Genomic DNA, 14,192 nt, shown 5'->3' on the forward strand with positions numbered 1-14,192 from the left:
TTTCTACTACTTCATGGTGTTTTGTTTGTCTGTACCATCTTCATGTAACCACTAGAGGGCGCAAAGTGTCTGTTTACAAATGAGTAAATAAGGATTGAAAACAATAACAAAAAAATGTGAATTTATTATTAAAAAGTTTTCCGTGTATTACATTATAAAGCATTCATTTTAATCACAAAATAGACAGTTTTTTTAATCCGGCAAACTGGACAAGGATCGCATTGTTACCATGACAACAACTTGGGCTAAGTGATTTACATTAGAAGATAAAAATACAGCAAAATCAATATAGAAACTGTGGTTGATGAAATAAATGTTCCTTAAGGCACTGACTCACATCATTTATACATAAATACTGAGTAGGTGCTTTATCCTGATCAGGATCCAGAGACACTGGCTGTGAGGTGGGAAAACATCCTGAATACCATACAGGTCCATTATGGGGCATCAGGTACACACATGTTCACATCTAGACCCAATTCTAGAGTAGGAGCTTCACCCGCTTGGAGGAAACCGAAGAACCCAGATGAAACTCCACTTCACACAGTTTGCAGAGCTCAGGATCGAACCGAACACCCTGGAGCTGGACCTCCACAAACATTTCACCTGGAAATGTGTACATAGTGATTTAGCTTCGGTGTACTAAATAATGCTGAATATAATTGGACTTTAATGTGCTTTTAGATGATCTGCACATTTGGGTATAAAGAACACTAAACAAAAGGTAGAAAATAGACACCCAACACACACCTAACACTCCTGAATGTGTGCAAACTTGCTCTGTAAACTAATCTACCCTTTAAAAAGTGTACCATGTGTTGAATCCCACATGTGGGTCACTATGAGGATGTGTTGAATCCCACTGTGGGTCACTATGGGGATGTGTTGAATCCCACATGTGGGTCACTATGAGGATGTGTTGAATCCCACATGTGGGTCACTATGAGGATGTGTTGAATCTCACATGTGGGTCACTATGAGGATGTGTTGAATCTCACATGTGGGTCACTATGAGGATGTGTTGAATCCCACATGTGGGTCACTATGAGGATGTGTTGAATCTCACATGTGGGTCACTATGAGGATGTGTTGAATCCCACTGTGGGTCACTATGGGGATGTGTTGAATCCCACTGTGGGTCACTATAAGGATGTGTTGAATCCCACTGTGGGTCACTATGAGGATGTAGATGCGTGTTGAATCCCACATATGGGTCAGTATGAGGATGTGTTGAATCCCACATGTGGGTCACTGAGGATGTGTTGAATCCCACATGTGGGTCACTATGGGGATGTGTTGAATCCCACATGTGGGTCACTATGGGGATGTGTTGAATCCCACATGTGGGTCAGTATGAGGATGTGTTGAATCCCACATGTGGGTCACTGTGAGGATGTGTTGAATCTCACATATGGGTCACTATGGGGATGTAGATGTGTGTTGAATCCCACATGTGGGTCACTGTGAGGATGTAGACGGCACCAGTGCACACCTGATGAAGTGCACTCATGTAGGGAGAGATTTGGGATTCAGCCTGTGATCTGGTTCACTAGCACTAATGAATGCTATGTGTCAGGAATTTGATCATCCTCGGAAACTGTTTTATTTAATCCAATGATCCGGGCACTTTGAGGCGATAAAGAAACAGCAGGACGCAACAGCAGAGATGCTGATTAGAAAAGGATGCTGCGGGCGACCGCTTCTGCGCATGCGCGCGTGTTATTGAGCGTGTTATTGCTGCTGCTGATGCGACTTGTTATCAGTCCTCAGACGTCGACGGGACCGTTTTCCCCCCCTCGCATTTCTCCCACGGATATGGACGCGCGAAGACTTTACTTTAAGGATTTGTCTGGAAACGTTGTGGAATTTCTGACGGAAAACGTTTTAATTTCCCAAAGCACGAAACACGGAGGATGTGAGGTGAAGCTAACGGGAGCTAACAGGAGGCTAACGGCGTTAGCATTAGCAGCAGCAGGTGGATTATAACCAGCTTTCTCTGGCCTTCAGCGACACAAAACATCTCCCGGATCCTTCAGATGGTCACAAGGAAAAAAAACTGAGGCAAACAAACGGCTTATATTGTACCGAGAGGACCGGAAAGTCCCCGAGGCTCCGTGTTCCCGGTGTGTCTCGGTTCAGTCTGACAGGATGCTGTTAGCATACACAGCTAACCGGTTAGCATCCACACGGCTAGCGCGTTAAATCTCACACGTTTGTGGTTTAGACAAAGCTGCAGATAATCCGGATCATGTTCCGAATTAACACATAGAAGAAAAGACTGAAAGTGATTTAGATCGAGTGAAAGAAGCTAGAAAGCTCTCGAGGGTCTGAGCTGTGATGTAATGATGGTTTAAAACCATGACACAGACTTAAAGAGCATGAAAATAAATATTATTTAGGTCTAAACACCGAATTCGAGCCTGTTAACTACAGCTTTCTGTCATCTTTGGTGATTTTAACTAGGACAAGCATCTGTTTGTAACATTACACTGATGTAATTCTTTATCTCCAGGTAAATCTGAGCAGATATTAAAAACACACACCTTTTAGAAATAGTTATAGATTATTACATTTTCTGTCGTTACCTGATTTATCGCTGTGGTTCGGTTCACGTAGACGCTCAGGTTAAATATAAACGCGGTCCTAAAATACAGGTTCTTTCTATTCGGTTCTACTTGATCTAACCGTAACAAGGTGCCACTTTATATTCGGTTTAAATCTGTCAGGTCTGTTTAGTCATTTTTTCCAGACCACGTCGTGGATCAGGGCGCTTTAATAACGCAGGGATTTAATTCAAAGTAAAGGTTTATTGATTGTGTGTAAAGACAAAACTTTCTGCTTTCCTTACAACCAGAAGGACACGGAGGTGCCGGAGCGAAACGAACAGTCGGCGTGTTGAAGTCAGGCCGAGGGAGTTAATTATTTATCCACGAGGTCACGACTGCGCATGGATCTAAGCAAAAATACTGCTGTTGGCACTTTGGCTAAAAGTGGACGAGAATTAACTTGGAATTCCAAACATTATTGCTTGGCGGATTTTTAATAAAAGACGATACCTCCTGGAGTGTTTTTAACCTCGCAGGAGAGGAACGGCGCTCCTAAATGGAGCAGGTTCTCTCCAGCCCGCGAGGTCGTTCCGACTGGGAATCCGACCAGAATTCGCTCGGATTTCTGCTTTTGGATAACGGCGACGTCGCCGCCGAAAGCGGCCATGAAAATCCAGAGAGACATCAGAGAGGAGAGCCTGGTATTGTCTCCCTAAGCTTTGATGAGATATTTCAGGACAGCTCTTTGAATCTAGATGAATTATTTCGGGCATCTCGGTATTCTGGATTAGAGCAAGCGTATTCATGGGAGTGTACGTCAGAGCGCGTCGGTCCGTCATGGGATAAACAGCGGTCTTTGTCACAGGAACCGGCTGCAGAAGACTGCTGTGAAACGTCACAGGATGTGGTCACAGCAGACCTCATCAATTTTAATTCCACTACACCCAGTCCCACACACACTTGCACATCTCTGCAGGCTGTGGAAAGTTTACAACCTGTCGAAACGGATCGCCCTTTAGACGGCCTCTTAGGCCGGCTTCCTCTGGGTCCTGTGCTGGACCAGGCACCGTCTCAGACCCTGCCTGCTCGGAGGACTAGCGTAGTAGACGAGAGTCCTGACTCGCATCGGACAAAAGATCTGTCCTCTTCACAAACTACACCTGAAAACACGACCAATGTCTTGTGTGGAAATTTGACGGGTCTTGCTGAAGAAAGCGCAAGTAGGAATCCACTCGAGGCTTTGGTCCCCTTGCCTTTCATCTACGATTTGTCTTCCTCACCCCACTGTTCGCTTTCCCACGCTGATGATTCGGATGAACTCTTACCGTCGTCGTTTTTAGATTCGCTTGTTCAGCCATGTGATGGCAGTCACGCTATCTTCCAGACGGCTGATACTACAACTGCAGGATCATCTTCTGAACAGGAGGATGATATCCCTTCAACTAGTAACATGACACCCGACGAAGCATCTAAGGTCTGGTCCAGGCCACAATCACCTGCGGATTCATTAGCATCGAGCACGCTGTCTGTACCAGAAAGAACATTAGCTGGATTAGACTCGGAGGGCAAACAAGGGGCACCACATGAGTCATTATCACCTAATGGAACACCTGAGAGCAGCTTTCTGGGCTTCAGTCATAACTTTTTATGCGAAGATGAAATGACTGTAGAAATGGAAGAAGCAGTAGAAAGAGATCTCACACATAATGAACCTGTGGAACAGGAACTCGGATCTGATTTTGATCAAGCTTTTCTTTCGTCACGTTCATTTATACCTGAGCCGACGTCTCCGGTGGAGTCCGTATCGATCTCTCAGGTCTCGCTTTCTCCTCAGACAGGCCGCTCGCCAGAGTCCAGTAACCATGAGCTTTATATTAAATCTGAAACTGCAACTGACTTGAAAGAAAACTCGTCCCTTTCTGTAATATTTGCCTCTGAGAAAGACATCATTGTCAATACCTTTCCTGCCTTGGAGAAAGAACCCCCTCCCATTTCTCCTTCAAGTTGTCTTTCCCTTGAGGCGAACGCGATGACTGATGCGATCTCGCTCGGCCCTGAATCTCAAACACGCACTTCATCAGAACTAGAACTCGAACATAATCCATCAGAGACCACCAACATGCCTGAGGACACAGGCAAAGAACTGACAATCAACTTGCCCAATGTGGACACATCAGTCACAGAAACGCGTACGCTCGTTGCCGTCGATACACACCTCCTATTGCACGTTCAGGAGGTGGCGTCTGTTAACACGTCGATTAACGGTACAACTCGACACTGCCAAGATTCCGATGGCTGTACGAACACGCAGGATGAATCGGAGTGCCTCTGTTCAGGTACCCGTAACTATACACCTGAAAAGGACATTCACGTGATGTTTGACGGTCTTCAGTACTCACACACGCCGACCGAGTCGTCCGACAGCGGTCTGAACACACACACACCTGACCATACAACATTACCTGCCCCAGGAAGCCCAGAGGTTGAAGCTGTGTGTGTGCAGCAAGGGGAAAGAGAAGGTAGTTATAGTGACCCGGGTGCCTTTTTTGGGAGTGGATTAGATCCCACCCTCCTCTCAGGTGCAGATAGTCCACTCAGCCAACTGGGCAGGGCCATGGAGCAGGAAAGGGGCGGGGCTACATCAAGACTCTGTCAGTCAGCTGATGTGAAGGTAGATGGGGAAACTGATCTACCTGACCAAGCAGACCTGTCTCAGGTAGCACAGCCAAGGGTAAATCCGCTCAGAGATGAGTCTCCCAGCGGAGTCTGTCCGCTAGAAGAAACATGTCCGCCTCTGATGGGGGACGACGACGTCGTTGTAATTCCTGACGGGCCCGACGATGCGGAAATGGCTCTGGAGATATGCGTGAGCTCAGATTTGATCCAGGATGGGAGTGTCGGTGCCAGCGCGCTTCCAGCAGCCAATCCACAGGACGACGAACGCTCGGCCCTTCAGGCCGTGTTTCAAGCTCTCGATCAGGATGGGGACGGATTTGTCCGTATCGAGGAGTTCATGGAGTTTGCCACGGCATACGGAGTGGAACAGGTGATGTATATAGTTTATTTAGTAAACGTTTACACGTGAGGTTCAGTGATAATCCGGTATTATTGTCTGCCACGGTACGTTTTGTTCTGTTTGTTTTCTTTGTGTATTTATTTAAGCTAAAAGGGTTTTAGAGTTAACCGATTAGACAAGGCTGCAAGGGTAATTGTGTGGCTGTGTTAAACAAACACACAAAGTAAAGAGGTCTCACACACCCACACACACACACTATCTGATGTTTTAATCTTGCTATGCTATGCTAATGTGACACCAGGAGACTGATTTTCAGTCCTGTGGTGATTTTCATAGCGAGATGTTTGTGTTTTTTCCCTCTGGTCATAAAACGCCCGGTGAAACTGGAGCTCAGTGATACTGAAGAAGACCTAATGTATTATTCACACCCTTAAAGAATCGAATTGACGGTTCTTTCCCAGGTTCTTTCTCTCTCTCGCCTTCTCTCTCTCTCTCTCTCTCACACACACACACACACAGAGGTTGAAGTGTATTTAGTTTCACTGTTCCTTGACCTCGATTGTTAATCGGTGCTTATACACGACAATTAGTCTCCCAGATTGTTATAGATTGTTAGCAACAAGCTTCTCGGTGCTGCTTTGCTTATTTCCTCAGGAGCTCTTCGGTTAGACGGATATAATAATCGCGACTTGTTGTGATTCTAAGAGAACGTTTTTTTACCCTTTATAACGTTTCACTATGTAGCTTTAAGCAAGATAAAGTTGCAGCTTTACCTGGAGAATCAGTTTGGATCATGTGGTTCGGTGTCATGCGGCGAAATGGATTATGGATGCGAGGGATGCTACTTTCACACGCCGCTCTAATATGGAGACGTAGGGAGACGCTTGTCCTTTTGGACGTGATCGGGGTTATCTAGATAGTGCGTATGCTCCCTCACATCCTTCCTTTGTAGGACACGTCCTCCAGTTAAGACCTCAGTCTCTACGATGCCGGTATCTACCAGAAGACTGGAGGTTGAGAGCGAGTCTTTGAAACTCATTGGCTCATAAATGATTTATCCAGCAGCTCGTGAGATCAAATGGAGGGTAACAAAAAACAAGGAATGTAACGAGAGCATGTCCAGCGTTTGTGTTCGTGTGCTTGTGATTCGGTGGGTGCAGGAAGTCGGTCTGTTTTGTTAACTAAACCAAAAAAATGCTGAGGTGGACAGAGAAGGGCGTTAGATTGGCAGGAAGAGAAGCCAAGAGTGAATGGAGAGCTTGAGCGAGGTTTGGATACGTGGTTCTTTATTGTTTTCTGTTTCAGCATGAGCCTGAGTTCGGCCCCCAGAGCCACGTTGTTGCGTAGGGCTTCACCGAAATAGCAGGACTAAATGACCGGTTCCACTAAAGCACAATGACGCACAAACCAACCTCAGACTTTAGTGACTTTAGAATGAGTTGCTAAGATGCCGTATCGGGGTCTTTTGATGAAGATCTTCGTCCCTCAACAGATGATAAGTTAAATAAAATCCAACACTAAACAACATAAATAGCCTAAAAACACAACTTGTTTTGGCTGCCAGAGAAGTTAGTGTTGGTTATTAATACGGATTAAAGGTTTAGTATCGTAACAAATCCGACAGCAATAAGCCGCTTACGTCACGTCGGTCTCGTAGAGCGATGGAGACAAACACCAAACGTGTGTCAGCTGAGTGACCGGACGAAGGAAAGCCGGCCGTCAGACTTTAATTTCCATGTTTGTAACTCAAACCATCGCCGATTCCTGATGTTTTCCTATAAAAGGTGGAGCTGCTGCTAAGAAAAGTGTGTTTGTGTTCTGATTGGATAAAAGCAGCAAATCTGACGTCATTATCAGACTCATTTTATATAAGAAACTCTTAAAGGTTACAGTGATTTGTGTGGAATATTACAATATCACTCCTCTCACTCTCTCTGTCTCTCTCTTTTTCCGTCTCTCTCACTCTCTCTCTCTTCTCTCTATATCTAACACTCTATGTAATATCATCTCTGTCTTTCTATAATATCTATAGATGGTTGTATCATCTGCATGTCTATCTACTTTCTTCCTGTCTATCATATCTATCCTAACACTACTATACGTGTATCTCTATCCTATCTATGTTCTCTCTATATGTATCTAATTATTTTACGTCTCTACCATATCTTCTATATACTCCTAACACCTCCTACTTGTGTTTTATATATCTCACTCCTATATCTATCACGCTTATCCCTCCTCTCTCCTCTATCATATGTTATATATATTTTTCGTTCAGTCTTCTCTCTATTACTTGCTCATACTCTCTCCTTCTCTCTCTCTCATGCTCTCTCTCTCTGTCTATCTCTATTGCTTCGTATCTCTACCTCTCCATCTCTATCTCTTCTCTCTCCTCTCTCTCTGTGTTTTTCTCCTCTCTCTCTCTCCTCTCCTCTCCTCTCTCACTACGCTATCTCTCTCTTTTCAGTCTCTCTAATCCTCCTCACTCTTCTGTACCTATCTATCTCTCTCTGTCTCTCTCTCTGTCTCTCTCTCTCTCTCTCTCTCTCTCTCTCTCTCTGTCTCTCTCTCTTTCTGTCTCTCTCTTGCTGTCTCTCTTTCTTTCTTTCTTTCTTTCTTTCTTTCTTTCTTTCTTTCTGTCTCTGTTTCTCTCTCTGTGTCTGTCTCTCTCTGTCTTTCTCTGTCTGTCTGTCTCTCTGTGTCTCTGTCTCTCTCTGTCTGTCTGTGTGTGTGTGTGTGTGTCTCTCTCTCTCTCTCTCACACACACACACACACACACACACACACACACACACACACACACACACACACACACATTGTGCTTAAGTGTGTTTGTACATGTTGAATTTGCTGATGCTGATGTCCCTCACTAACTGCTGTAGTAAAGAGCGTACGCCTGCCGGATGATCAGGTTTATCATTAACACTCCTGAACACTTTAGCAGTAACACATTAAACAGTGTGCTGTCTCACATTAAGTGCCCCTTAACCCCAGCCGATCTCCTATTGATCGCTTTAAGCAACATGAGACAACTTTGTGTGTGTGAGCAAACGTCTGGAAACGTTGTATTAAACCTACAGTCTTATAAATGATGCGTTTCTTTCTTCTCCTTTTCTGCACCCGTCACATAAACCGTCTCACATTTCGGTACCAGTTCTGACAGGCATGGTTCAGGTTCAGGTTCCAGTCAGTGCAGTACAGAGATAATGATTATGTTCTCTTACATGGACAGAAGGTATGACTCTCGGAGTAAGAGTCTCACACCAGTAGGTCCAGCTTAGTGCTCTGTTGGACAGGAACATAGCTAAACAGCTACCATTAGATCTTCCCTGCACCTCCATCGTCCACATGGAATTGAGAATTGTCTCGTTTTTGTTCCAGGGGTCGGAGGGTCATATGAAACCTAGCACATGAGCTTACATGACCAAAGGTATGTTGACCCCTGGCCAGTAGATTTTTGCCACAGAATCATGACCTCAACCCCACTGAACACCTGAAAATCTCACCTGGGAAACAACCTGATACTAATGTCAGTGGATTTGGAACGGGACGTTCAGTACTAAGTTGTCCACATACTTTTGATGCACTCGATGGGTCAGCATCACTCCGATGACCAGCAGAGCGTAACATCATCCCTCATGTCCAGTTTTGTCCCCTTTGGATTTCCAGACACAGATTGTTGTTCAGACCTAAATGAGCCTAACAGAACTGTACCATGCAAAGCAGTCTGTTTCCTCTTATTTCCATTTGTTCCATATGCAAAGGCCGAGCAGGAAGAAGTCGCTTCAACAGGAAGTACAGGATTGTGAGTTTGGGTTTCTACTCGAGTTAATCGCTGCACGATGCTCGCGGTTTAGACTAGTTTTTATATTACGCTTCGTTTACGACCTGGTCACTTTGTTTAGTTGGAGTTAGAGAACATATAAAGACACTAAAGGAGTGGAAAGTGTCATCCGTCATGTAGACGTTCACGGTGCATCACTACTTTAGTGTCAGGTACGAGATGAAGCCGTGGCTCATGGAGTCTTACGTGGTTATCATGAGGATATAAACGTAACAGGTATTTATTCAAATGGCATCAGTAAGTGTTGTGTTTATTACAGGTGCCACATAGAAAGGATAGGTAGGCGGGGGGGGAGACAGAGACACAGAGAGAGAGAGACGGGGGGGGGACAGAAAGAGACACGCACAGAGACCGAGAGAGAGAGAGACAGACACACACACACACACACACAGGGGGAGAGAGACACACACAGAGAAACAGAAAGAGACAGAGAGGGAGAGAGAGAAAAAGAGACACAGAGAGGGAGAAAAAAAGAGAGGGAGAGAGAGAGAGAGACACACACAGAGAGAGATAGTGAGAGACAGAGAGAGGGAGGGGAGAGAGAGAGAGAGAAAGAGACACAGATAGGGAGAAAAGAGTGAGAGAGGGAGAGACACACACAGAGACACCGAGAGAGAGAGACAGAGACACACACACACACAGAGATAGTGAGAGAGAGAGAGATAGAGACACACACAGAGAGACAGAGACACACACGCACACACAGAGAGATAGTGAGTGAGAGAGAGAGAGAGAGACAGAGACACACACAGAGACACAGAGAGAGAGACAGAGACACACACACACAGAGAGAGAGAGATAGTGAGAGAGAGAGAGAGAGAGAGATAGTGAGAGAGAGAGAGAGAGAGAGAGAGAGAGAGACAGACACAGAGAGAGAGAGAGAGAGACAGACACAGAGAGAGAGAGAGACAGAGACAGACAGAGACACAGAGAGAGAGAGAATTAATGAATTTAGTCCCAGTGTTTTATTTCCCAGTGATGTAATAACAGAACATCTACAGACTAAATCATCTGCTATCTGTGATGCTGAGTGTGTTGGAGTCAGAACCAAAGAGCTCGTGTGAACTATTCAACTGAACGGATGTTAGGATCGCTCCAAAGTCTTCATAATTATAACTCATAATAATTTTGATAAACGTTTTACAGATTAAACCTAAACGGATAAATTCCCTGATATTTTTACTCCCTCGTTACAGGAAAGGCGACGCCTCGTAACGCCGCTCGCTCGCCGAGGAACCGATTTAAATTCACCTCAGATTTGTTCAGTCGTTTAACAACACAACAGAAAATATTGTCACACCTCAACATATTGTTTGTTATAACCGTCATCTTCTCGACCAGCTAACAGGAAACTCTACCCCCACACACACACACACACACACACACACACACACCACACACACACTTTCCTTTTCACTTCTTAAATGTCATACCTGAGAAATGACTTCTCTGTGTTCTTTGTTTGTTTGGCTTGAAGTGTCTCAGCATGGAAACTGAGGTGGAGGTGATGGGGGTCGTGTCGTGGCTTCTTATCATCGGAAAACTGCTTTTACTTTCCTCTCGTCTTTCCTTTTTTTTTCAATCTTAGGTTTAGCAAAACATTTTGTGTGTGTGTATGTATGTGTGTGTGTGTATGTGTGTGTTTGGGGTGTGTGTGTCTCTGTGTGTGTTTTGTGTTTGTGTTTTGTGTGTGTGTGTGTTTTGTGTTTGTGTTTTGTGTGTGTGTGTGTTTTGTGTGTGTGTGCGCCTGTGTGTGTGTGTGTGCGTGCCTGTGTGTGCGTGCCTGTGTGTGCGTGTGTGTGTGTGTGTGTGTGTGTGCGTGCCTGTGTGTGTGCGTGCCTGTGTGTGTGCGTGCCTGTGTGTGTGTGCGTGCCTGTGTGTGTGTGCGTGCCTGTGTGTGTGTGCGTGCCTGTGTGTGTGTGCGTGCCTGTGTGTGTGTGCGTGCCTGTGTGTGTGCGTGCCTGTGTGTGTGCGTGCCTGTGTGTGTGCGTGCCTGTGTGTGTGCGTGCCTGTGTGTGTGTTTGCGCCTGTGTGTGTGTTTGCGCCTGTGTGTGTGTGCGCCTGTGTGTGTGTGCGCCTGTGCCTGTGCCTGTGTGTGTATGTGCCTGTGTGTGCCTGTGTGTGTGCCTGTGTGTGTGCCTGTGCCTGTGTGTGTGCCTGTGCCTGTGTGTGTGCCTGTGCCTGTGTGTGTGTGCGTGCCTGTGTGTGTGTGTGCGTGCCTGTGTGTGTGTGTGCGTGCCTGTGTGTGTGTGTGCATGCCTGTGTGTGTGTGCGCGCCTGTGTGTGTGTTTGCGCCTGTGTGTGTGTGTGCCTGTGTGTGTGTGTGCGTGTGTGTGTGTGTGTGTGTGCCTGTGCCTGTGTGTGTGTGCCTGTGTGTGTGCCTGTGTGTGTGCCTGTATGTGTGTGCCTGTATGTGTGTGCCTGTATGTGTGTGTGTGCCTGTGTGTGTGCCTGTGCCTGTGTGTGTGTGTGTATATATGTGCCTGTGTGTGTGTGCCTGTGTGTGTGTGTGCCTGTGTGTGTGTGTGCCTGTGTGTGTGTGTGCCTGTGTGTGTGTGTGCGTGTGTGTGTGTGTGTGTGTGTGTGTGCCTGTGTGTTTGTGTGATTTTTCAGGATAGAGCACAAATGAATGAATATAGTTAATATATACTTTAATATAGTTTCCTTCAGGCGTGAAATGAAGTGATTTTCTGTTGTCACGTCTCTTTCACATGGCAGCAGACGGAGGTGTAAAAACACCCAGACGAATGCAGTAATGAACAGATTAAAGTATTCAGGTGTATAACTGTAAATCTGATCTGATGTGAATTTTCACTTGACTCCTCCAGTTCTTACAGTATTAAACCTGTGGGCACATGGAAAAGGACGTAGTGACTAACCACCTCCGTGTGTTTGTCTGTCATTTTTTTTGTCCCAAATTCTTTATACCATGTTTTCATTTAGACCTGTGTGTGTGTTTGTGTGTGTGTTTGTGTGTTTTCTAACAGCGGTCCCTCGCTGCATCGTTAAACCCCACACACTTCTGTCTCTGGAGCCGGAGTCAAAACTTTTCCATCACACACATGGCATCACTGCAGGGATGTGTGCCTGTGTGTGCCTGTGTGTGTGCCTGTGTGTGCGCCTGTGCCTGCCGGTGTGTGTGCCTGTGTGTGTGCCTGTGTGTGTGCCCGTGTGTGTGTGCCCGTGTGTGTGTGTGTGTGCCTGTGTGTGTGTGTGCCTGTGTGTGCGCCTGTGTGTGCCTGTGTGCTTGTGTGTGTGTGTGCCTGTGTGTGTGTGTGTGTATATTTATATGTATATGTTTGTGTTTATTTGCGTGTGTGTGTGTGGACAATCCTGCCTCTGAAACCCTATTCCTGTCTCCCTGGAAACCTGATCTCTGGTTGCTAGGCTACAGACTAACTTGATTGTATCAGTGCAGCACAGATCTGTGTGTGTGTGTGTGTGTGCGTGTGCATGATATAGCACTGCTTTATAAGAATATGTGAGTAGGCATGATACAGTACATGAATGTGTGTGTGTGTGTGTGTGTGTGTGTGTGTGTGTGTGTAGGAGCACATTGTTTATTTTGAATGGGAACCACAGGAACAGCCTTGATTAAAATCTCTTCAGGCTTTTATTTCTTTTTTTTATTTAAACACGTTCATATATTGTGCACACAAAATTGTCAATTATTGCTTCCATTATAAACACACACACACACACACACACACACACACACACACACATGACTGAGACTAACAGATCTCTGCTGCTTATGTTTATTCCTGTACACTGTTCTGATGTTGTAGTTGTGTGTGACATGTAGCGTGTGGGTGGGACAGAGTAGAGTGTTGTGTTTTATTTTGTTTTTTTCAGTATAATATTGATTGACTGTAAAAATGGTGTGTGTGTGTGTGTGTGTGTTTCAGGTGAAGGACCTGACCCGCTTCCTCGACCCGAGCGGCCTGGGGGTCATCAGCTTTGAGGATTTCCACAGAGGCATCACAGCCATCGGCAACGGAGGTACACAAACACAAGCAGAACCCTGTGCTGTTGTAATGCAGATGAGTTGAGAGAGACAGGAATGTAGCTGGACAGGCAGGCAGACAGACAGACAGACAGACAGACAGACAGATGGGTATACAGACAGACTGAGAGTTCGGTGGAGGGAAGACAGACTGAAAGACAGATAGAAAGAAGGTAGGTATATTGACAGACAGACAAACAGACAGGTATATAGACAGCTAGGCAGAAGGTATGTAAGTTTATAGAAAATAGACAGACAGATAAAATGGACAGACGGATAACTAGAGAGACAGACAGGTAAGTAGGTAGGTAGACGGACTGAGAGAAGGCTTCATAGGAAACTAGAGGGACAGATACAGGGTGGATAGGGATCAGTGTGGAGGGGTGTGTGAGTGTGTGTGTGTGAGTGATTGTGTGAGTGATTGTGTGTGTGATTGTGTGTGAGCATGTGTGAGTGGTGTATAGTCAGACAGACAGACAGACAGATAGGGAGAGAGAAAGAAATGTGCAGAGACACACACACACACACACACACACACACACACACACACACAACCAGCTGAGTGATGGTTAGTTAGACAGACGAATAGACACAACCGTACACAGAGCTACAGTCAGTCAGATAGACAGGTGAGGAGACAGACAGACAGACAGACAGACAGACAGACATCGGAATACTAACAAAACTTTTAAGCTTAATGATTGTTTTTTCCGACAAGCAGCAGCACATTAATCAGCCCGTGTGGGAATTGAACACACAAGCTAGAAAAACACTTGTGCA

General features: G+C 45.6%; 1 protein-coding gene across 5 annotated transcripts in view; it reads left to right on the forward strand.

Moving 5' to 3' along the window:
* The first annotated feature begins 1,698 nt into the window (after window positions 1-1,698).
* rab11fip3 (RAB11 family interacting protein 3 (class II)) overlaps window positions 1,699-14,192 on the forward strand; it is a 30,520-nt gene continuing 18,026 nt past the window's right edge. Inside the window, exons 1-3 of one of the 5 annotated variants that reach the window (XM_047810808.1) lie at window positions 1,700-2,174; window positions 2,855-5,592; window positions 13,315-13,408. In XM_047810808.1, coding sequence (XP_047666764.1) covers window positions 3,103-5,592; window positions 13,315-13,408 — 2,584 coding nt within the window. In that variant the 5' untranslated portion in view covers window positions 1,700-2,174; window positions 2,855-3,102. Of the gene's footprint in view, window positions 5,593-13,314; window positions 13,409-14,192 lie in introns of all 5 variants that reach the window. The other 4 variants (XM_027179102.2, XM_047810809.1, XM_047810811.1 and 1 more) reach the window with 4 other exon arrangements.

This window comes from Tachysurus fulvidraco, chromosome 3 (assembly GCF_022655615.1).
Source record: "Tachysurus fulvidraco isolate hzauxx_2018 chromosome 3, HZAU_PFXX_2.0, whole genome shotgun sequence".
In the NCBI taxonomy this organism is placed as follows: Eukaryota; Metazoa; Chordata; class Actinopteri; order Siluriformes; family Bagridae; genus Tachysurus; species Tachysurus fulvidraco.